The sequence below is a fragment of the Chlorocebus sabaeus genome, chromosome 7 (genome assembly GCF_047675955.1).
Source record: "Chlorocebus sabaeus isolate Y175 chromosome 7, mChlSab1.0.hap1, whole genome shotgun sequence".
Lineage (NCBI taxonomy): Eukaryota > Metazoa > Chordata > Mammalia > Primates > Cercopithecidae > Chlorocebus > Chlorocebus sabaeus.
Genome location: NC_132910.1, coordinates 13,640,660 through 13,661,908, shown reverse-complemented (window position 1 = coordinate 13,661,908; position 21,249 = coordinate 13,640,660). Strand labels below are relative to the sequence as shown.

General features: G+C 37.1%; 2 protein-coding genes across 3 annotated transcripts in view; both read right to left on the bottom strand.

Moving 5' to 3' along the window:
• The window catches only part of NMU (neuromedin U), a 35,402-nt gene that overhangs the window by 2,202 nt on the left and 11,951 nt on the right, over window positions 1-21,249 (bottom strand). The window contains exons 3-9 of one of the 2 annotated variants that reach the window (XM_007998667.3): window positions 20,236-20,283; window positions 13,006-13,065; window positions 11,332-11,361; window positions 11,193-11,243; window positions 9,163-9,237; window positions 3,718-3,771; window positions 2,350-2,389 (exon numbers count right to left, since the gene is read on the bottom strand). In XM_007998667.3, the coding sequence (XP_007996858.1) occupies window positions 2,354-2,389; window positions 3,718-3,771; window positions 9,163-9,237; window positions 11,193-11,243; window positions 11,332-11,361; window positions 13,006-13,065; window positions 20,236-20,283 (354 nt within the window). In that variant the 3' untranslated portion in view covers window positions 2,350-2,353. The remainder of the gene's footprint in view (window positions 1-2,349; window positions 2,390-3,717; window positions 3,772-9,162; window positions 9,238-11,192; window positions 11,244-11,331; window positions 11,362-13,005; window positions 13,066-20,235; window positions 20,284-21,249) is intronic. The other variant, XM_007998670.3, reaches the window with a different exon arrangement.
• Window positions 591-1,201, bottom strand: LOC103235716 (thymosin beta-4-like). Its single transcript, XM_037989421.2, has one exon. The coding sequence runs from the start codon at window positions 1,145-1,147 to the stop codon at window positions 1,013-1,015; it is 135 nt and encodes a 44-aa protein (XP_037845349.1). The 5' UTR covers window positions 1,148-1,201; the 3' UTR covers window positions 591-1,012.

Here is a 21,249-nt window from a genome sequence, read left to right as displayed (position 1 = left end):
CTACAACCTCTGCCTCCTGGGTTTAAGTGATTCTCCTGCCTAAGCCTCCCGAGTAGCTGGGATTAGAGGCATGCACCACCACACCTGGCTAATTTTGTATTTTTAGTAGAGACGGGATTTCTCCATGTTGGTCAGGCTGGTCTTGAACTCCTGACTTCAGTTTCTTTATTTTTGAAGGTGATCCACCCACCTTGGCCTCCCAAAGTGCTGGGATTACAGGCCTGAGCTACTGCGCCTGGCCAAGGGTATAATTTCTAGATAACATTTTCCAATTTTCCCCCATACCTATTAGTCCGTTTAGTGTTTTTCTTTCTTCTGAGGTCAATTTTGGTAGCACCTACTTTATTAGACAATCCTCCATTTTATCCAGGTTTCCAAACTGATATGTGGAGAGATGTACAAAGTACTCTTCTGTGATTTTTATTTCTTCTCTGTTTCAATTTCTCTTTTCATTGTACTTTTCTATATTTATGATTTTACCCTTTTTCTTGATTACACTAGGCCAATTTAATTTTTGCAAAGAATTACTATAAAAAAAGAATTACTATAGATTTTTGCTTTTACTGTCCTCCTTCTTTACTGCTTTTTTTAAAGTTTTTAAACTTTTCATTTGCATATTTAAAAAATTGTGCATTCCAATAATTAAAATCATTTCAGCAAAAAATAAAAATAAAATAAATGGCACTCTGATTAAACTGCATTACATCCTGCAGGACACCTTGGGCCAGCTTGGTTTTACTCTAGATTTCACTGTCGTCCCACCCCACTTCTTCTACCCCACTTCTTCCTTCACCAACATGCAAGTTCTTTCCTTCCCTGCCAGCCAGATAGACAGATGGGAGAGGCAGGCGCGGCCTTCGTTGTCAGTAGTTCTTTGATGTGAAAGGGGCAGTACAGTCATTTAAACTTGATCCAACCTCTTTGCATCTTACAAAGTTAAACAGCTAAAAGAAGTAAAATAAGAAGGCAATGCTTGTGGAATGTACAGTGCATATTGGTGGCGCATGCCTCATTACGATTCGCCTGCTTGCTTCTCCTGTTCCATCGTTTCTTTGGAAGGCAGTGGATTTTTCTCTTGCGTCTCTGTCTTCTTCAGTTTCGACTTACCGAATTTCTCTAACTCAGCCATATCGGGTTTGTCAGACATGGTTGCGGAGGGAAAGCGGAGCCAGGCACGCGAGAACAAGCGAAGTCTGGTCTGCGCAGTGGCCACCACCGAGTTGTCCTATTTTACTGTTTTTAACATCAATTTCTTCTTTCATTTTTATAACTTCCTTCTGCCCTCTTGAAGTTTGCTTTGTTGTTTTGTTTTTATTTTATTTATTTATGTATTTTAAGATTAGTTCTTATTCTATTGCCTTGGCTGGAGTGCAGAGGAAAGACATAGCTCACAGCCTCAAACTCCTGGGCTCAAGCTATCCTCCCATCTCAGCCTCTGAAGTAGGTAGGACTACAGGCATGCGCCACCACATCTGGCTAATTTTTTTCTTAAGTTTTTGTAGAGATGGGGTCTCAAAATCCTGTGCTCAAGTGATCCTCATGCCCTAGCCTCTCAAAGTGATAGGATTACAGGCATGAGCCACTTGCCCAGTCTAAAATGAATGATGTATTTGAAAAAATACGTTCAGCATAAAATCTGGATTTAGGATTACAAAAGCTTAGTAGAATACACTTTTATTTCTGTGGTGTAAATTTATTAATCTGCATTTGGGTTTGATTTCAACATTTATTGTCTAATAAAATATTAGGATTAACATATTTATTAAACATGTGGGAACAGTCAACAGCTACTAAATTTCTACTGTATGTCTAGCACTGAGGTAGAAATTCTGGCAGCACAAAAGAAGAAGTCATTCTCTCATGTCTTTCCACATTTTAAAAAATTCTCTAGAAACCAGTAAATCACCAGCTTTTACAAAGAATCTTTGAGTATTGGTTATTTAGATGACAGAAGTACTTTCAGTCTGTAAATCTTGGCCCATTATGGTAGACACTGATTACTGCAATAAGAATTCATTCCTTGACATATCCTACTTGCACAATAAATGATGATAAGATCAATGTCTACAAAATCACTTATGATAATTATTACTGTGACATAGTCTGAGGAATAAATGACATGGGCAAAGCAAATGAGGCCCTAAAATACTGGTATTTTCTCATTACAATAAAGCCCTTATAGCTGCTATCATTGTAGTATTTATGTGGGACATTCATGTACATATGCAATCAAATAATAGAAATATATTTAGCATAATTTAATTTGTGACTGTTTGAAAACAACAGAAAATGTCAAACTGTGTTGAACTGTGAAATGTATACCATTTTATTTATTTATTTCTCACATACCATTTTAAATGAACCCTGCTGACCTTCTTCCATTGCGTGGCTGAAAAATAACAGATTAGAAATAAATCAGTGTAACTAAAGATGGAAGCTAATAGTCATAGGAACAGATTGATGACTTAGAGGAGTGTTTAATGTGCATCACAATCATCTAGAGGGCTTTTTACAACATAGACTGCTGGACTCCTTAGCCAGAATTTCTGATTTAGTAAGTCTGAGAATCCTGAGAAATTTGTATTTCTAACAAGTTCTGAGGTGATGCTAATGCTGCAAAGACCACCATGAACTAGATGCTATTTGACTTTAATTATTTCCTTGATGGTACCAACATTTTAAAACAAATGTTCTCAATTTTAATTTGATATGAACCAAAATGAACTTACTGAAGTCAGGGCTGTTTAGCTGCTTACTCCTTCCTGCTACCAGTCCAATTCCTTCATTCAATCCATTCTCTAATTTGCTATTAGAATTATTTTCCAAAAGGCAAATCTTACATTTGCCCCCTCCTTAGCCTTTAGTGTAAAGCTGAAATTTCTTAGCTAAATATTTCATCAACCACTTCCCATTGATTCTTCAGGATTCAGCTCATGAAGCTTCCCTGTACCTCTTCCATTCCCCAGCTGGAGTTAAATGCTTTTCTTTTGGAGACCACAGCCCTTGGATTACAAGTGCATTTCACACAGTACTTTATATTTGTTTACTTATCTGCTTTCTCTTAGAGCCTATCTAAACTCCTAGAGCACAGGAATGGAATCCTATCTGTCTTTATAGTCCGAGCCCTTGGTACATTGCTCAGCACCCAGTAGAAGTTCAATAAATACTTGTTGAACTAATTAATTAAAACTGTCTGGTAATGTATTAAGGATGCAAATATTTTGCAAAGTGTAGCTGCCTAGAATAAAAACACATTTTATAGACAATGTGGACAAACAAAATCAAATGTAATCCCGAAATTCTGTCTACTTATACCTTTTATTATGATTGGTTCTTTTAATTTTAAGAATTTGTGAATTATCTTCCAATCTACTGAGTTAAAAATTTTGTAAATAATTCCATAGAAATAAGGAATAGTGTATTTTTAAGACACCTATTTTCTACATACAAAATGTCATAGAATTAAAGTGTCAAATAGGTGACTGTTACTGGAGGTGTTTAAACATGAGCAATAGATCAAAGATGAGATCAGAGATACTATGGTATTGAAGCAATAAAGTGGTGACAGAAGTGAATGTCAGACTGTAACACCTGATGCCAAACATCTATAAACTTTAAAACTTAATTGAAATGTAAAAGTTAATTAAATACACAGTGAACATGTTTTTAAATTTTGATGTAGATTGATTTTTTTAAAAAAATACAGTATGTACCTACCCTGAATAAAAAATATCCTCGACTTTGACTTGCAAAGGGACTTTGGAATTCTTCCTAGAAGAGAAAATGAGGGCATTACAAATCAAATAACACTAAAAATAAGTGCAAATTCTCCTTGAAAGTACATTGAGGGTCAGAATTACTTTCAACTATCATAACTAAACATAGAGGGAATCAGGGACTTGAATAGAGAATTTTTGTATTATACCTGAAAATTTTCAACAACTAGTAGTATCATCAGAATCTTATATTTAGAAATAATTTCCTTATCAGTGTGACCAATTTGCCTTTCAGGAATTTTGTCAGTTGTAGGTGAATTCATCAATAAGTAGAAAGAGAAATGACAGACACTTCATAATTGACTATATTTAAATTCTCCTTTCAGCATTTTGTTAGAATTAAATAATTTATTTAAAATACATATTGCATGTGTTAACACATGAACAGGGGAAAATACAAAACAGAATTGTGTCAAAGCTAAAAAATATTATACAATATTTCTACAGAAATGTATTTTGAAATTAAGGGACAAATTTGGTAAATTATGTTTATTCGATGAAGCTTTAGGACAGATGTTCCTAATATAATTATATATGCAGAATGCTAATTTTTAAATTTCCAAATATTAATAGGAACGACCCAATTATTCATAATAAGTATATCTTTTTCTTAAACATTTCATTTTAAACTTTGTGAAAAAAATACATTAACATTTTATGGTTTCCATAAAATTGGCTTATAGCTTCCTATTTTCACTAACAATTATCTATATCATAAAAGCATTATCAGCATGGCTATCACCATGAAATCTGTCAGCCAAGACCTTTTTCAACTATTTTATAATATGAATACTATCATATTAAATTCTAAGAAATGGCTCTGATATATGTTTAAATTCTGAAATACTTAGTTTGCAAAAAATGTATCTTAAATTCTCAATATAGTATTTAATTTTCATCTTTACTATAACTCCCCAAATTACTTAATATTGAAAAAATCTGTATTTAAAAATGTACATACTGTATACATGTATCAAAATATCACATGTACCCCCAAAATATGTATAACTATAATATACCAATGAAAAATAAAAAATAAAGTTTTTTTAAGTTTTCAAAATTAAAAACAGTGTACACATATAAACCATATGTTTACATACCTATGTAAGCAATGTTCTCAGCTGGGTACAGTGGTTAATGCTTGTGATCTGAGCACTTTGGGAGACTGATGTGGGAGGATCACTTGAGCCCAGGAGTTTGAGACCAGCCTGGGCAACATAGAGAGACCTAGTCTCTAAAAATAATAAAAAAATTTAGCCAGGTGTGATGGCATACACCTGTGGACCCAATTCCTCAGGCTCCTCAGGAGGCTGAGGTGGGAGGATTGCCTGAGCCCAGGAGGTCAAGGCTGCAGTAAGCCATGAAAACGTTACTGCACTTCAGCCTAGGTGACAGAGAAAAACGCTGTCTCAAAAAAAAAAAAAAAAAAAAAAAAATTCAAATGCATATCATATTAAAGAGAAAATACTAAAAGGCAGGACAAAATGTAAATGTAAATTTAAATGTGCCAAATATTTAAAACTTCCAAATGCAAAACCCAAACATACAGATCTTTTTAGAGTCTTATCATTAAGCATAGAGTAGTATATAAAATAATTTGGGAGGTAGAGATAAAAAAAAGATGTGGGAATGAAATTGGAAGATGTCTAGCAATCAAAATTTAAGAAAAGTGTTTTAAGATCTAAAAACCTCATTTCTTCAAGAATCCAAAATATTTCACTATCAAAGATACATTTTAAAATTAGACGACTTAGGCCCAGCAAAGCGAACACTCTCCTGCAATTGCATTTCTATTCATCTTTTAAATTATTTTCTTTCGTAGGTTTCTAGGAAACTTGACTGGCTGCAAAATACCCTTAAGATTTATCATTTGTCTGAAAATATAGATGATATCACTGAAGGTGGAAAATTCAGTCAATGTACTAAACTGGCCACAATACTGAGTGATTAGCTTTGGTTTTGTAAATCACGGCACTGAAATAATGTAGTCATACTAATGATTGTTGGTGTCTTTTAAGAAACTGAATCTTGGCCGGGCGCGGTGGCTCAAGCCTGTAATCCCAGCACTTTGGGAGGCGGAGACGGGTGGATCACGAGGTCAGGAGATCGAGACCATCCTGGCTAACACGGTGAAACCCCGTCTCTACTAAATATTACAAAAAACTAGCCGGGCGAGGTGGCGGGTGCCTGTAGTCCCAGCTACTCGGGAGGCTGAGGCAGGAGAATGGCGTGAACCCGGGAGGCGGAGCTTGCAGTGAGCCGAGATCTGGCCACTGCACTCCAGCCTGGGCAACAGAGCAAGACTCCGTCTCAAAAAAAAAAAAAAAAAAAAAAAAAAAAAAAAGAAACTGAATCTTTAAGTTGAAATTGTTTACTAATTCATAACTCAAGCAAATACTTTAAGAAGTAAAAGTTAAATCAAAAAAGCATGTATTACTTCTAGAGTTTGATGACAACTACTTTTTTCTTCATTCTGCAAATTCTAATATTTTAAGGGGCTACTGCCTAAGATCTTACATTTCTCTTTACAGTTGGCATCAGATATTGTCTTCTTTGATGGAAGCTTCATTTAAGAATGTGAAGATTCTGGCCGGGCGCGGTGGCTCAAGCCTGTAATCCCAGCACTTTGGGAAGCCGAGGTGGGTGGATCACGAGGTCAGGAGGTCGAGACCATCCTGGCTAACACGGTGAAACCCCATCTCTATTAAAAATACAAAAAAATTAGCCGGGCTTGGTGGCAGGCGCCTGTAGTCCCAGCTACTCGGGAGGCTGAGGCAGGAGAATGTCATGAACCTGGGAGGTGGAGCTTGCAGTGAGCCAAGATCGTGCCACTGTACTCCAGCCTGGGCTACAGAGCAAGATTCTGTCTCAAAAAAAAAAAAAAAAAAAAAGAATGTGAAGATTCTAGGGAAAAAATACTGGCCATAAAAATAAATTTTGAGGAATATATTCACCTAAACTCTATGCATTTTTAAAAGTGTCTGAAAACTTTGGGTAGCATTTTAAGAAGAATAAATTAAATATGGTATTGAAATTAAAGAAAACTGTGATCTGAACTCAAATTTTTTTTGTTTGTTTTGAGACGTAGTCTTGCTCTGTCACCCAGGCTGGAGTGCAGTGGCACGATCTCGGCTTACTACAACCTCTGCCTCCCTGATTCAAACTATTCTCCTGCCTCAGCCTCCCAAGTAGCCGGGATTACAGGTGCCGCCACCAGGCCCAGCTAATTTTTTTTTTTTTTTTTTTTGTATTTTTAGTAGAGACGAGATTTCATCATGATGGACAGGCTGGTCTCAAACTCCTAACAGGTGATCCACCCACCTGGGCCTCCCAAAGTGCTGGGATTACAAGCGTGAGCCACCGTGCCCAGCCTGAATTCAACTTTTAATAAAAAAATACATAATTTAAAAATAACATAATAAAAGTACCCAAGATTAAACTATAAAGGATACAGCATAGTGAAAAAAAGTTTGCCTAGATCAGAAGCCAGAAGACTATTTTGCACTTTATCTTACTATTACGATCTTGGGAAACTCCTTCAACTATTCTGACTTGCTTTCCCTTTTGTAAATGGGAAATAATACTTGTAAAGTACTAACAGAGTTCCTCAAAGAATAAAATAAGACTGAAAATTATAATGTATTACAGCAAGGGAAGGCATTACTTAAAAATAATCCTAGAGGCGGGGGGCGGTGGCTCACGCCCGTAATCCCAGCACTTTGGGAGGCCGAGGTGGGTGGATCACGAGGTCAGGAGATCGAGACCATCCTGGCTAACACGGTGAAACCCCGTCTCTACTAAAAATGCAAAAAATTAGCCGGGCGTGGTGGCGGGCGCCTGTAATCCCAGCTCCTCGGGAGGCTGAGGCAGGAGAATGGCGTGAATACGGGGGGCGGAGCTTGCAGTGAGCCAAGATCACACCACTGTACTCCAGCCTGGGTGACAGAGCGAGACTCCGTCTCAAAAAACAAAAACAAAAAAGTATATAATATATATGTATACAAAATAATTGCAGAAATTATCAGTGTTACAAGGGTTAGGATTCTTTTTTTTTCTTTTCTTTTCTTTTTTTTTTTGAGATGGAGTCTCGCGCTGTCACTCAGGCTGCAAGGGCAGTGGCAAGATTTCGGCTCACTGCAACCTCCGCCTCCCCCGTTCAAGTGATTCTCCTCAGCCTCCCGAGTAGCTGGGATCACAGGCGCCCACCGCCACACCCGGCTAATTTTTGTATTTTTAGTAAAGACGGGGTTTCACCATGTTGGCCAGGGTGGTCTCAAACTCCTGACCTCAAATGATCCACCCACCTAGCCTCCCAAAGTGCTGGGATTACAGGCGTGAGTCACAAGAGTTAGGATTCTTTTTAAATGACTGTGAAAACTCCACAGTGTAACACAGTTAGACTGTATTAAAGTGGTTACATTCATCTTACACATATTGGCAAATAGCTAGGATGGCAAGCTTTCTGCTCAAGTATTTAAATGTTGTTAAGAGTAGGCCAGGCCTGGTGGCTCACACCTGTAATCCCTTCAACTTTGGAAGGTCCAGGTGGGTGGATCCCTGGACTTAGGTCACATTTTTTTGTTGAAAAAACCAAAGTATATATATTTAGTTTCTGATGTTTACTTCACGAACCATAGTCTTACCGACTTTTTTTTTTTTTTTTTTTTTGAGACGGAGTCTTGCTCTGTCACCCAAACTGGAGTGCAGTGCAACCTCTGCCTCCTGGGTTCAAGCGATTCTTATGCCTCAGCCTCCGAGTAACTGGGATTACAGGCATGCACCAATATGCCTGGCTAACTTTTCTTCTTTTTTTTTTTTTTTTTTGTATTTTTAGTAGAGACGGGGTTTCGCCATGTTGCCAAGGCTGGTCTCGAACTCCTGACCTCAAGGGATCCACCCACCTGGACCTTCAAAGTTGAAGGGATTACAGGTGTGAGCCACCAGGCCTGGCCTACTCTTAAGAACATTTAAATACTTGCAGAAAGCTTGCCATCCTAGCTATTTGCCAAGCTGGATACAGAGGGGCAGTACATTGTCCTTTATTTGTTCTCTTATTCCTACCTAAGGACTGGATACAAGCTTTCTTAAACCAAGAATAGATTTTCTCACCAAGAGAGTCATGGCTTTTGGAAAACAGTGTAGTTCCAACTTTCCTCAATGTCCACAGCTTCAGCTAGAAGGGACACAATATTGCAGGGGCCCATGGAAGGGCGGCTTGAACAATTCTCTTCTACTCTGCAAACAGATGCTCTTACGTTGGCTAACTCGGTATTAGTGTGGGCTTATCCTGAAGAGCAGCATTTGATGAACTACCACAGCTGGGAATTAACAGAAAGGGCTGCCCCACGCAGAATGGCAAAGCCAGCATGCAGTTTGTATTACATACGTCCACTCTGAATCTCTTCATTCTTCTCTCATGCAGGTGAGGAACGAGCTGCAGCAACGGATGCACAACAGATGACTGAGAGGACATGAACACACACGCAATGAGCACACGGCTTTTCAGCACTGGCCATCAAGACGCTTCCTATTTGTTTTTGTTTTTACCCACTAAACTTGTCCCAGACAAAACAGAAAATTAAAGATGTCACCTAAAACAGCTCTTTGGGAGCAATTCAAAGAACTGTGGAGAATGAACCAAGAGATGGGATAAAATTTGGTAGCTCTACACTGGGATTTTTGTCCTCATATTGAGAAGAAGCACTTTCCCAACAGCTGCAGCTCTCTTGTGAACTGTCAGCAAGTAAAACCCCTCATTGCCTCTTTGAGAGGCAAAAGGCAGTCTGTCTGTTACTAGACTTACTCAGAATAATTCAGGCCAGGCAAAACCCACACTGCCAGTAGCAATTTTCCACTATAAACATGTTTATCTGGAAGATTATACTATACACACATCTAATAACCTCCTTTATAAATTATATACTTAAAATAGAAACGTTGGGAGCAACACAACAATGTGTGAAAATGACAATGTGTTCTCGATAGTGAAAACTGTGACTAAGATACATTTTCCCAAAATGTAAAGGTGCCAAGCCAAAGAAAATGAAAGCACACTTGAGATATATAGCTACCTGCCTGATATGGCTGCATTTTTAAAAAAGGTATGGGTCACACTGAGACTTCTCATTAATGTTAAATTCATTTATGACATGGATTATGTTAAGCCCTATATAACAGTTATCTGTTAACTAATTCAACTTGTACTTGGTGTAAAGCCAGTATAATCTTTCGCCTCCTCCTATGTTAAGAATATTCCATGTGATAAATATTTCAAACTGAGTTTAAGATTACAGTTACCTTTCCATAGGTATGTATCTGCTTAAAATACACTATGCTCCTCATTCCCTAAATTGGTTCACGGAAGTGAATCACAAGTGTGAAAATAATATTATAGTCAAATAATTTCTAAGTATTCTAGATTGAAACACCAAGTAGGCTGGTTAGCATTTTTAAAATCCATGCCTACAAAAAGAAAAACTACTGCTAATACTACATGATTTTAAAGTGAACTGAATTCAAGTTACTGGTTTTTGGCTAACCTTAGAGAATACATTCGCACATTAAATGCTTAATTACTAATAAGAACATCTTAGGAATAAAAGAGGATATTTCTAATTATATTTAATTACATTTTCGACAATCATCCTTTAAAATAAAAAATGCCCTTGGATCAAATGATTTTTTAATTTGCAACAATTGCCATCTGAAACAATACGTTTTACTTATTTATTTGCTTTTTTATTTTCTTGGTCTTTAGAATGTGTTTCACAAAAGCAGGGACTTTTCTTTTCTTTTCTTTTCTTTTTTTTTTGAGACAGAGTATTACTCTGTCGCCCATGCTAGAGTGCAGTGGCATGATCTCAGCTCACTGCAACCTCCACCTCCTGGGTACAAGCAATTCTCTTGCCTTAACCTCCTGAGTAGCTGGGACCACAGGCGTGCACCACCACACCTGGCTAATTTTTGTATTTTTATTAGAGACAGGGTTTCACCATGTTGGCAAGGCTGGTCTTGAACTCCAGACCTCAAGTGATCTGCCTGCCTCGGCCTCCCAAACTGCTGGGATTACAGGCATGAGCCACCATGCCTGGCCAGGGATTTCTTTTTTAAATTTTGTTTTATTTATTGCTATATTTCTAGTACCTAGAATTGTGCCTGGCACATAGCATATAGCTAATACTTTGTAAATAACTGTTAAAGAATGAATGAATTAAAGAATGAATTTAATGTACAGGTAGTAATTGACATATAAAATAAATCAAAGGGATAATAAATATTGAATTTCATTCTTTTACTCACATATAAACTTTTAAAGTAAAAAATTTGAATTCTGATGTAGCTCTGTTATGCTGCAAAAACAGGTTCATTCTTTTAAACAAATATTAGTGATTACTAAGAAGTAGTTCTACAACTTACCACAACATTTGAATTGCCCAACTTCTGTGTCTTCGAATAATGAAATAAGAACTGTTTTAAAAAAGCAGTAAGTTTTACTATAAGAATTAATGGTTTCCTTATTATTTTATAAGGTATAGATTTATGAAAATCATCTTACCCTTTTAGTATTATCTTTTTCATCTTGTTCCTATTGAAAAGAGATATTATATCATTATATATTGTAAAATTTTACTATCTTATATACAATAATTTTATAATGTTATAGCACATAATTGTTTAAAACACATGACTCATGTTACATATAAAATATAAGACTGAAATTAGTTAAGCATCCGTTGCTCTAAAAATAAATGGGAAATTAATTGAATATTGTTTACAAATACGATGTACATAAAGATCTCTTTACTGCAACTTTATTCATAAGAGTGAAAAATTGGAAACATCCTAAATATTCAACAGTGGTAGAATGAGAAATTATTATATCATGACATGATGGAATATTCAGAGGAGAAGACTGAAAGAATCACATGAAAGTATTTTTACTGTTTATCACTAAATAAGAAGGTTATGAGTTGTTTTTGATGTCTTTCATAAAACAATTTTTAGCCGGGTGCAGTGGCTCACACCTGTAATCCCAGCACTTTGGGAGGCCGAGGTGGGCAGATCATGAGGTCAGGAGATCGAGACCACCCTGGCTAACACGGTGAAACCCCGTCTCTACTAAAAAAAGACAAAAAATTAACTGAGTGTGGTGGCATGTGCCTGTAGTCCCAGCTACTTGGGAGGCTGAGGCAGAAGAATGGTTTGAATCCGGGAGGCAGAGCTTGCAGTGAGCTGAGATGATGCCACTGTACTCCAGCCTGGGTAACAGAGCGAGACTCCGTCTCAAAAAAAAAAAAAAAAAAAAAATTTTAAATCGTATAATTCCTTTTTTGTTGTTGTTCTTTCTCACTTGTTTTTAATACAAATGGAAGGTCATGAATAAACACCATTGTCATTTATTTTATCTTAATTAGGAAAAAAATCAATTATGCTTTTTGGGACAATGTCACCGTTAGAAACAATGGATAAATATACAATTGTAGGCAGAGATTATTTAGTTTCATAAAACATTTATGCTTTCAAATTATCAATTTTTTCTTTGAATTATTATATATAAAAGGTATGAAAGTCAGAGTGTACCAATGACCACAGATTAAGTTAGAATTGCAAATGAAAAGTATAATTCCAAACCTGACGCTCTCATTTTTAATAAAGTAGCTTAAAAATAAGTTCATCCATAAGACAGAGATTATAAAATTAGGTATAGTGCTTATGCTACTTTTCAAGTTCCCATCTACCCTCACTCTAGGACAGAAAGTTCTCCCAGAAGAATCAAGTAATTTTAATAAGAAACCAAGACAATGACAATACAGTTTGCTTTTGTTTTGCATTCTTAATATCCTACTCTCCCACAAAGTACAATGTCCTAACCTTTGAACCATTAGATGTGCTTAGCAGCTTAGAAAGATGCATCTGTTCTCCAAAGTAGCATGAGTCAGGGCAAAAAAACAGAGCCAACATGACCCCATATTTATTCCTCCGGACTGGAACTCATTTTATATTTGATAGGGACATATGATTTCCCAATTAGATTACTGTAAGCTCCATTAATATGATGCTCAATTCTCAGACATCAGAGAAACTGAATTATTTCTTATCCAAAAACAATTTTTCCTCTTCTAACTTGTCTTGGCATGCTTCCTAAATTGAGTATATTTTCTTCCAGGAGAAATTCCAAGAAATTTTTGGATAATTTTTGTCTACAAACAAAACACTATTTCAACCTTACCTGAGGCTTTGGTAGCATTCCCATAATCACAAAGCAAAGCTCCTCCAGTGCATTGGATGCCTGACAGAAATGAGAAGATATGTAAGTTATGCTTCTGCTTTAACGACGTTTACATAGAAGAGATAACTATAAAATGTTAGGGGCATGAGGAAACGCTAACTACCTAGAAAAGAATCCTTCCGTAGATTATTAAAACTGCTGGAATCCTTTGATTTCTCTCACAACAAAAACTTGGCTGTAAAAGTAAAGCCTTCCTTCTCACCAGAAACAACAAAAAAAGGTTAAGTACTGTACATACGCACTCATGAAGGCTTCCGCTGTGATCTAGATACATAGTTCTCAGCACTTGCTAAAATATTATGAAATTCTATGACTGAGGGTAACAAGGGACAGTGCCAGAAGAGGAATTATTCTTCCCAGCTTGTAGCAAAATCTGCATCTACATGCCAAAGCTGTGAGCCTTACTGAATATTACTCATTATTGGCTAATCTGAAAATCCTGCAATTGCTCGAAAACAATGGGAAGTGGAGGAGAAGAAGCCATGTGTGGTGCACCTAATCTGCGTACCACCCTTCCAGGTTGCTGACTGCACACCCCAGGATCAGGTTTTTCAAAGCATTCAAGCACAGAAGTAGGGCAGGGCTCTGTGGTTAGCAGCCAGCTGGGTGTGGTAAGGAGTAGAAGAAATGGACAAGCAGGGGCGAAACCTGCTTTGCGCAGAGTTTAGCACAGTAGCACCATAAACAATTGATTACTTAATATATGCATTTTGGAAGTAATGAAGAACTAGAACAGTGGGGAGGGCAATATAATTAGTGGTTAAAAGCATGAACTACGGAGTTGGGAAGGCTGTAACTCTACACAGTGCAAATTCCATTTCTGCTCTTTATTAGCTGTGTAACCTTGGACTGGTTACCTAACCTCTCTAAATTTCTGTTTATTCAGCTCTAAGCTGGGGATGACATCACTGCAGAGAGTTCTTAGAAGAATTAAATGTAGGTAAAGTTCTCAGGTTGATTTACAGCTGAAGTGATTCTTAATTTAGAAGTTATATGAAAAAGAGGTCAGGTGCAGGGGCTCTCGCCTGTAATCCCAGCACTTTGGGATGCTGAGGCAGGCGGATCACCTGAGGTCAGGAATTCGAGATCAGCCTGGCCAACATGGTGAAACCTAGTCTCTACTAAAATACAAAAAATTAGCCAGGCATGGTAGCACGCGCCTGTAATTCCAGCTACTAGGGAGGCTGAGGCAGGAGAATCACTTGAACCTGGGAGGCAGAGGTTGCAGTGAGCTGAGGTGGTGCCACTGCACTCCAGCCTGGATGACGGAGTGAGACTCTGTCTCAAAAAAAAAAAAGAAGACATATGAAAAGAATTGTTCAGGGCCTCCAGTAGTCTCACCTTCTCTCCCTTTGAACAACAGTACATGCTTGACATGGTTGGTTGTGGTACGAGATGCAGGTGGAGTCGACAGTTTTCCTGTGCACCCTTCCTAGCATCAGAGGTCTGCTTTGTTCTCTTCATTCCATTTGTTTGCTTGTCATGCAAATTCTTGGGATATTTATTAATAATGCCTCACATGCATATAGTGTTTCAATAAATTATAAAACACTTTCATATACAGCCATGCACCACATAATGGCATTTCAGTCAATCAGTCAATGATAGAGTGCATATACAATGGTGGTCACATAAGATTATTATGAAGCTGAAAAATTCCTATCATCTAGTCACAGCTTGATGATCCTGACCTGTGTAGGCCTAGACTAATATGAATGCTTGTGTCTTCATTTTTAACAACAAAGTTTAAAAAGTCAAAAAAAATTATTTTTAATTTCAAAAGCTTATAGAATGAGGATATAAAGAAAGAAAATATTTACATACACCTGTTCAATGAATTTGTGTTGTAAGCCAAGTGTCATTACAAAAGAGAAAAAAGTTCTAAAATATTAAAAAGTTGGCCAGGAATGGTGGCTCATGCCTGTAATCCCAGCACTTTGAGAGGCCGAGGTGGAAGAATTGCTTGAGCCCAGGAGTTTGAGACCCGCCTGGACAACATAGCAAGATCCTGTCTTTACAAAAAATACAAAAAATTAGCCAGGTGTGGTGGTGCATGCCTGTAGTCCCAGCTACTTAGGAGGCTGAAATGGGAGGATCATCTGAGCCCAGGAGTTCGAGTCTACAGTGAGCCGTGATTATGCCACTGCACTCCAGCCTGAATGACAGAGTGAGATCCTGTCTTGAAAAAAAAAAAAAATTAAAAAGTTGATAAAGTATAAAAGTTACAGTAAGCTAAGGTTAATTTATTATTGAAGAGAGAAAAATTTTTAAATAAATTTAAAGCAGCCTAAGTTTACAGTGTTTATGAAACCTGCAGTAGTGTATAGTAATGTCCTAGGCCTTCACATTCACTCATTACTGACTCATTGACTCACTCAAAGCAACTTCCAGTCTTTCAAGCTCCATTCATGGTGAGTGCCCTATACAAGTGTATCATTTTTTATCTTTTATATTATGTATTTACTGTACTTTTTCTACATTTAGATATGTTTAGATACATACTGTGTTACAACTGCCCCCAGTATTCATTACAGGAATGTGCTGTACAGGTTTGTAGTCATATAGCCTAGGTGTGTAGTAGGCTGTACATCTAGATTTGTGTAAGTACACTCTATGATCTTTACACAATGACAGTTCATCTAAGGACACGTTTCTCAGAATGTATATCCCCATTGTTAAGTGATGCATGAGTATACATAATTTGTATTCTGTCCTACACAGGACATGAATTGTGATTCTCACATACAGAGGAAGTGAGGTTCTAAGAGACTGTCACTTGCCCAATACCACACATGGCTAGGAGTTGGAGGAGCATGGCCTGGGACCTTGGCCTTCTGATTTGTAGATATTCTTGTGTTGCATTGGTATTGCCTGCTAAGCCTAGAGTTGGGAGTTGGCAGCGAGAAAAACTAGAGCGTGAACACTGATACATCCTTTCTCACTGGTTATACTTAAGGGCTGAATACACAGGTCACCCCACAAAAATCTGAAATAAAATCCCTAAAACTTCTCTTACCAGCCTAGGCAAGATGGTGAGACCTCCATCTGTACACAAATTTTTTTTCTTTTAATTAGCTAGGCATGGTGGCATGCGCCTGTAGTCCCAGCTATTCAGGAGGCTGAGCTGGAAGGATTGCTTGAGCCAAGGAGTTCGTAGCTGTGGTGAGCTATATATACTTGTACCACTGCATTCCAGCCTGGGATGGGTGAGACCCTATCTCTAAAAACAAAAACAAAATGCTCCACTTAACGATCATTTCAAAATAGAAAATACAAAACAATAAGAAAAAAATACGCAGTGATATCATGTGTCAAAAATATATTTCACCTCAAAGAAGAACAAACACTTATAGCTGATTTCAAAATAGAAAATACAAAACAATAAGAAGAAAATGTCTACAATGTCATGTTTCAAAAATGTATTTCAACTCAAAGAAGAATAAATTCACACATGTGAGCTGTTTCTCCTTAGGAAACAGTTTCTAAGCTGGATGAGGTTCAGTAAGATTGTACTTTGAAAAAGTTTCAAAGCAAATGCATTTCCCCAACTCCCCTTTACAAGAAGTCAATTCTCAACTATTCTTCAAGGATTGAAATACAAGAAAGTTTTAATATCTTATTTTTAAATTTATAGACCTTAAAGATAACATTTTCTACTTGGTAAAAGTGTTTCAAAGCAATGGTCACATAATCACATAAATAATAAGATAATAGTGTATGTGAAAATTAACAATGTTTTAAAATTTTATCAAATTTGGTGGTACATATACACCACTGAATACTATGCAGCCATAAAAAAGAATGAGATCATGTCCTCTGCAGCAACATGGATGGAGCTGGAGGGTATTACCCTAAGCTAAATAACACAGGAACAGAAAACCAAATACCACATGTTCTCACTTGTAAGTAGGAGCTAAACACGGATGCACATGGCCAAAAAGAAGGGAACAATAGATACCAGGGCCTACTTGAGGGTGGAGGGTGGGAAGAGGGTTAGGATCAAAAAATTACCTATCTAGTAATATGCTTATTACTTGGGTGATGAAATAATCTGTACACCAAACCTCCACAACACACTTTACCTACATAACAAAACAGCACATTTACCCCGAACCTAAAATTAAAAAGAAACTATTTAGGGTCTGTGGGCTGTATCAAGGGATTTTGATATTATTCTAATTGCAATAAGAAACCGTAAGAAGATTTGGAACAAAGCAGTGATATGATGGCTTAGTATTTTAAATGACTAAGTGATTCTAAAACCTTAAATCTGAGTACAATAGCTATACTTACAACTAGTTTTCAGTTGTGTACTGAATTGCCCACTCATGAATTGAGTTTATTATCAATGTTTTGAGAAAATAATGACAATTTTTAGAAATTATAGTAATTACTGTTATGATAATATCCCCATTGAATCACACCTCCCTGTATCCATTGCCTTTATGTAGTCAGTCCCCTAACGCAGACAGTGAGTGTGGCCCCCCACATTGACTCTGTGTCTTGCTTTGGCCAGTGGGGTATGAGTAAACATGTTACAAGCAGAAGTTTGAAACCCACTTAGGTAATGAGCTTGCTCTCCCCACTGCTGGTGGAACCCAGCAACCATGTGAAAAAGTTCAGACTAGCCTGCTGGACTGTAAGTAACACTTCGCCCAGCTGCCTCCACCACCCCTGCTAATAGCCAGCCAACGATCACCAACCATATGAAGAAACCCAGCCACAGAAGTAAGCCCATAAAATGATATATTCCCAAAACATCAGGAATACAATTTTTAAAAACAATTCCTAATTTATTAATATTACTTATTCCTGTGAAGGTACCCAAATACAGTTACTACACATAAACACCATTCCAAAGAGATGCATCTGTATTCATTTAGCAGCTATTTCTAGGGAAGGGACTTGTAAATCTATCTCTTTTATACAATTTATTTCATTTATTTCCTTTGAATTTTGAATAATTCATAATTTCACACATTTCAAAGCAAAAAAATTATAAGATGATATCCAGTTAAAAAGTCCTCCTTTTTCTGTTCTATCCACCTAGAACTCCCCTTCCACATAACCATTATCATTTATTTTGTATGTATTCTTCCAGAATTTATATTTTTTACTTGAGAGCTAAATCAGTAAAACCATATTTATATGGTTTTTAAACTAGTGAATGGGCCATAAAAAGGGATGATATAATGATATTTGTTACAAGAGAACAATTTCTGCATAGCATGCTTGCTGCTGGGTTTTATTAACAAAGTATTTAAAGAGATTTTTAGTGAGTCTCTTCTCAAGCATGATTCTAGGTGCTGGCTATAAATGTATCCCATATAAGAACATCACCAATATACTATGGTGAAACCAAAATTAGGTTTTAATGCATAGCTTTAATTTCACATGTAATAAAACAATATTTTTTAAAGTATTAAATTTATTACTATTTACATTATAAATGTAAAAGTTACAAATAGTAAATTTACTAAGCTCCTCTTGAAAGAGGCACAGTACTGAAATCCAGTCAAACATTAGTTTATCTTGATGAAGTTTAAACGAGCGCTTTAAAATTCATCCTCTTAGTACTGAAGACCTAAAAGTGATTTTGAGGATGTTCCTGAATTTTAAATACAACACAAATGCATATATACTGGTTAATATCTATCTCATGTTATTAATATATATCTGCCAATGCTCCTGGATTAATTTGAAATATTGTTTAAAAACGTCATCTATGGTGATCTTGTTCTTGCTTTACTACCTAATACCTCAAATTTCCAGCAGGTACCTAGGGTATAGATTGAGGCAGGAGAAATACAACACTATACAAGGCTGCTTCTTCACACCGGCCAGGAAAACACAAATGGAGACTATGTGACCAACAGCCTGGACACCTCGGCCAGACTGTGTAGGGATTATGCCCCAGGCGCATAGTTGATGACTCTGAAAGCAGCAGCATCCAGTAAAGACAATGTAAGAACACACTTATTCCCCACTCCTTAAGTGTCCATGTGGAGGGGCTAGATTAGCACTCCTGGCCTCTTTCCAAAACCTTCTCTTAATTCTTTTCTATTGAAGAGGAGTGAGCTGTCTGGTAGGTGAACTGAGAGGTAGAATTGGGCATGTTCAGTTCAGCTCCTTCCTCTATGGAGTCAGTGTTCTTACTCTGGTCAGCTGTTCTTGCCTGGTCTCTGCCCTGTGGCTGAGAATCTGACTGGTGGAAAGCTCAGAGTCACTGTCTGAGACTTGCAGGCAAGTTTAATTTTGGAGGCAATTATAGCAGACACACTTGATATCAGATCTGAAGCCACAGTCACAAATGGACTTTTCCATTATAATGACGACATTTTGACCTCCAAAAGTCTGACTCATAAATTCATCTCTCAATGGGTTTCGAACTCAATTGGGAGATAGGATATTTGTCCCCAAATACAGCAATAGATACAGTATTTTAAATTTTTATAATTATTTAAACTTTTATTTTAGGTTCAGCAGTACATGTGCAAGATTGTCATATAGGTAAACTTGTGTCACAGGGTTCTATTACACAGATTATTTCGTCACCCAGGTACTAAGTCTAGTACCCAACAGTTATTTTTTCTGATCGTCTCTCTCTTCCCACCTCCACCCTCAAGTAGGCCCTGTGTCTGTTTTCCCCCTCTTTGTGTTCATGTGTTCTTATCATTTAACTCCCACTTGTAAGTGAGAACATACAGTATTTGGTTTTCTGTTCCTGTGTTAGTTTGCTTAAATTTTTACTAATATGATTTGGTAGAGACAGGGTCTTGCTATGTTGCCCAGGCTAGTCTCGAACTCCCAGCCTCAAGTGATCCTCCCACCTGGACCTCTCAAAGCACTGGGATTACAGGCATAAGCCACTGCACCCTGACAGTTATAGTATTTCTAACTTAACATATAATTTGATTTTGAAATTAACATTTTAATTTGACATTACAAAATATGTGTATATTATCTGCAAATCTATTTTATTTAGAGATGAAAGCCCTAGCACATTACAACACAAGCCCACAGTATTGATTATTATCCGCAGCAAATGTAATAATATCTCATATGTTGACATGTTTTCGTGAGCACATAAAGGTTCCAAAGGCAGCAATGGAGAGTTTAAGCACTACACAAACACCTACATGATGACAAAATACCTTCAGTTGGAATTACCTGAGGCTGGGAATCAATGGACAGAAAAGACGAACAAGCATCATCTATCTGTAGAAAACAAAAATGTCAGTTACATCCTGGGAATGGACAGAAAATAACAGAGAGTAGATTTTACAAAGTCACATTACCTATGGAATATTAACCACAGTTCCATGACAGTTTAGGACTCTGGATTTGGAAGAGAGGAGCCTCAAAAACTTTATCAGAAAGTCTTGGAAATGAGACTTCCTTCAAGATGTCACCCTAACCACAGGGTATACGTCTCCAGTGACTGCTGACGGGGACCATCCTCGGGCATGGAGATGCCTCACATTAATATATTGAGGAAAAGACTGTCATGTATTATTTAGTCTGAGAAATGTGAGAGCTGACTAAAGAATGAGCTTAAAATTAAGGCAGACCTTTGGTTACCATATGGTTCTGTATGACACATGAACCTAATGTCACCTAAATTAACATAACAGTATGATAAACAGCATGCCAGAAAAATTGTTCATACAACATAGGCAATCCACTAGATCTCTCCCGTGAAACCAGTATTGGAAGAGAGTTCTATTTTATAATGAGGGTTTACTGAGCTACAGTTGGCAACTAACTATTCTCAGCCCTTATCCTTGAAAGAAAACTTGAGACTTTAAATGGTAGAATGAGAGATTCATATTAATCATAAAAACTATGCTGAGAATTTAAGCACTAAGCTGGATGTATGGCATTGTTTATGACATTTATTTCTTTGATGGCCTTTTAAAATGGAACTGGAAAAAATGGTACTGATTCTTGTCTCTCTGGAATGATTGAGGTTGAGTCCTATTTATGGCATTCCATCTCAGAGGCCCGTTTCAGTCCCAGAATTCTTCTCGTACCAGGGGGTGGATTATTATACTTCACTGTCATAAATTCTCAAGCTCCTCATTGCTTCTAAGTTGAACATGTCCTAAAATATATTATTTCGTAACTTAGAGAATAACAAAGGTATAAGATAATATAGAAAAGCACAAGCTTATGTCTCCTTTC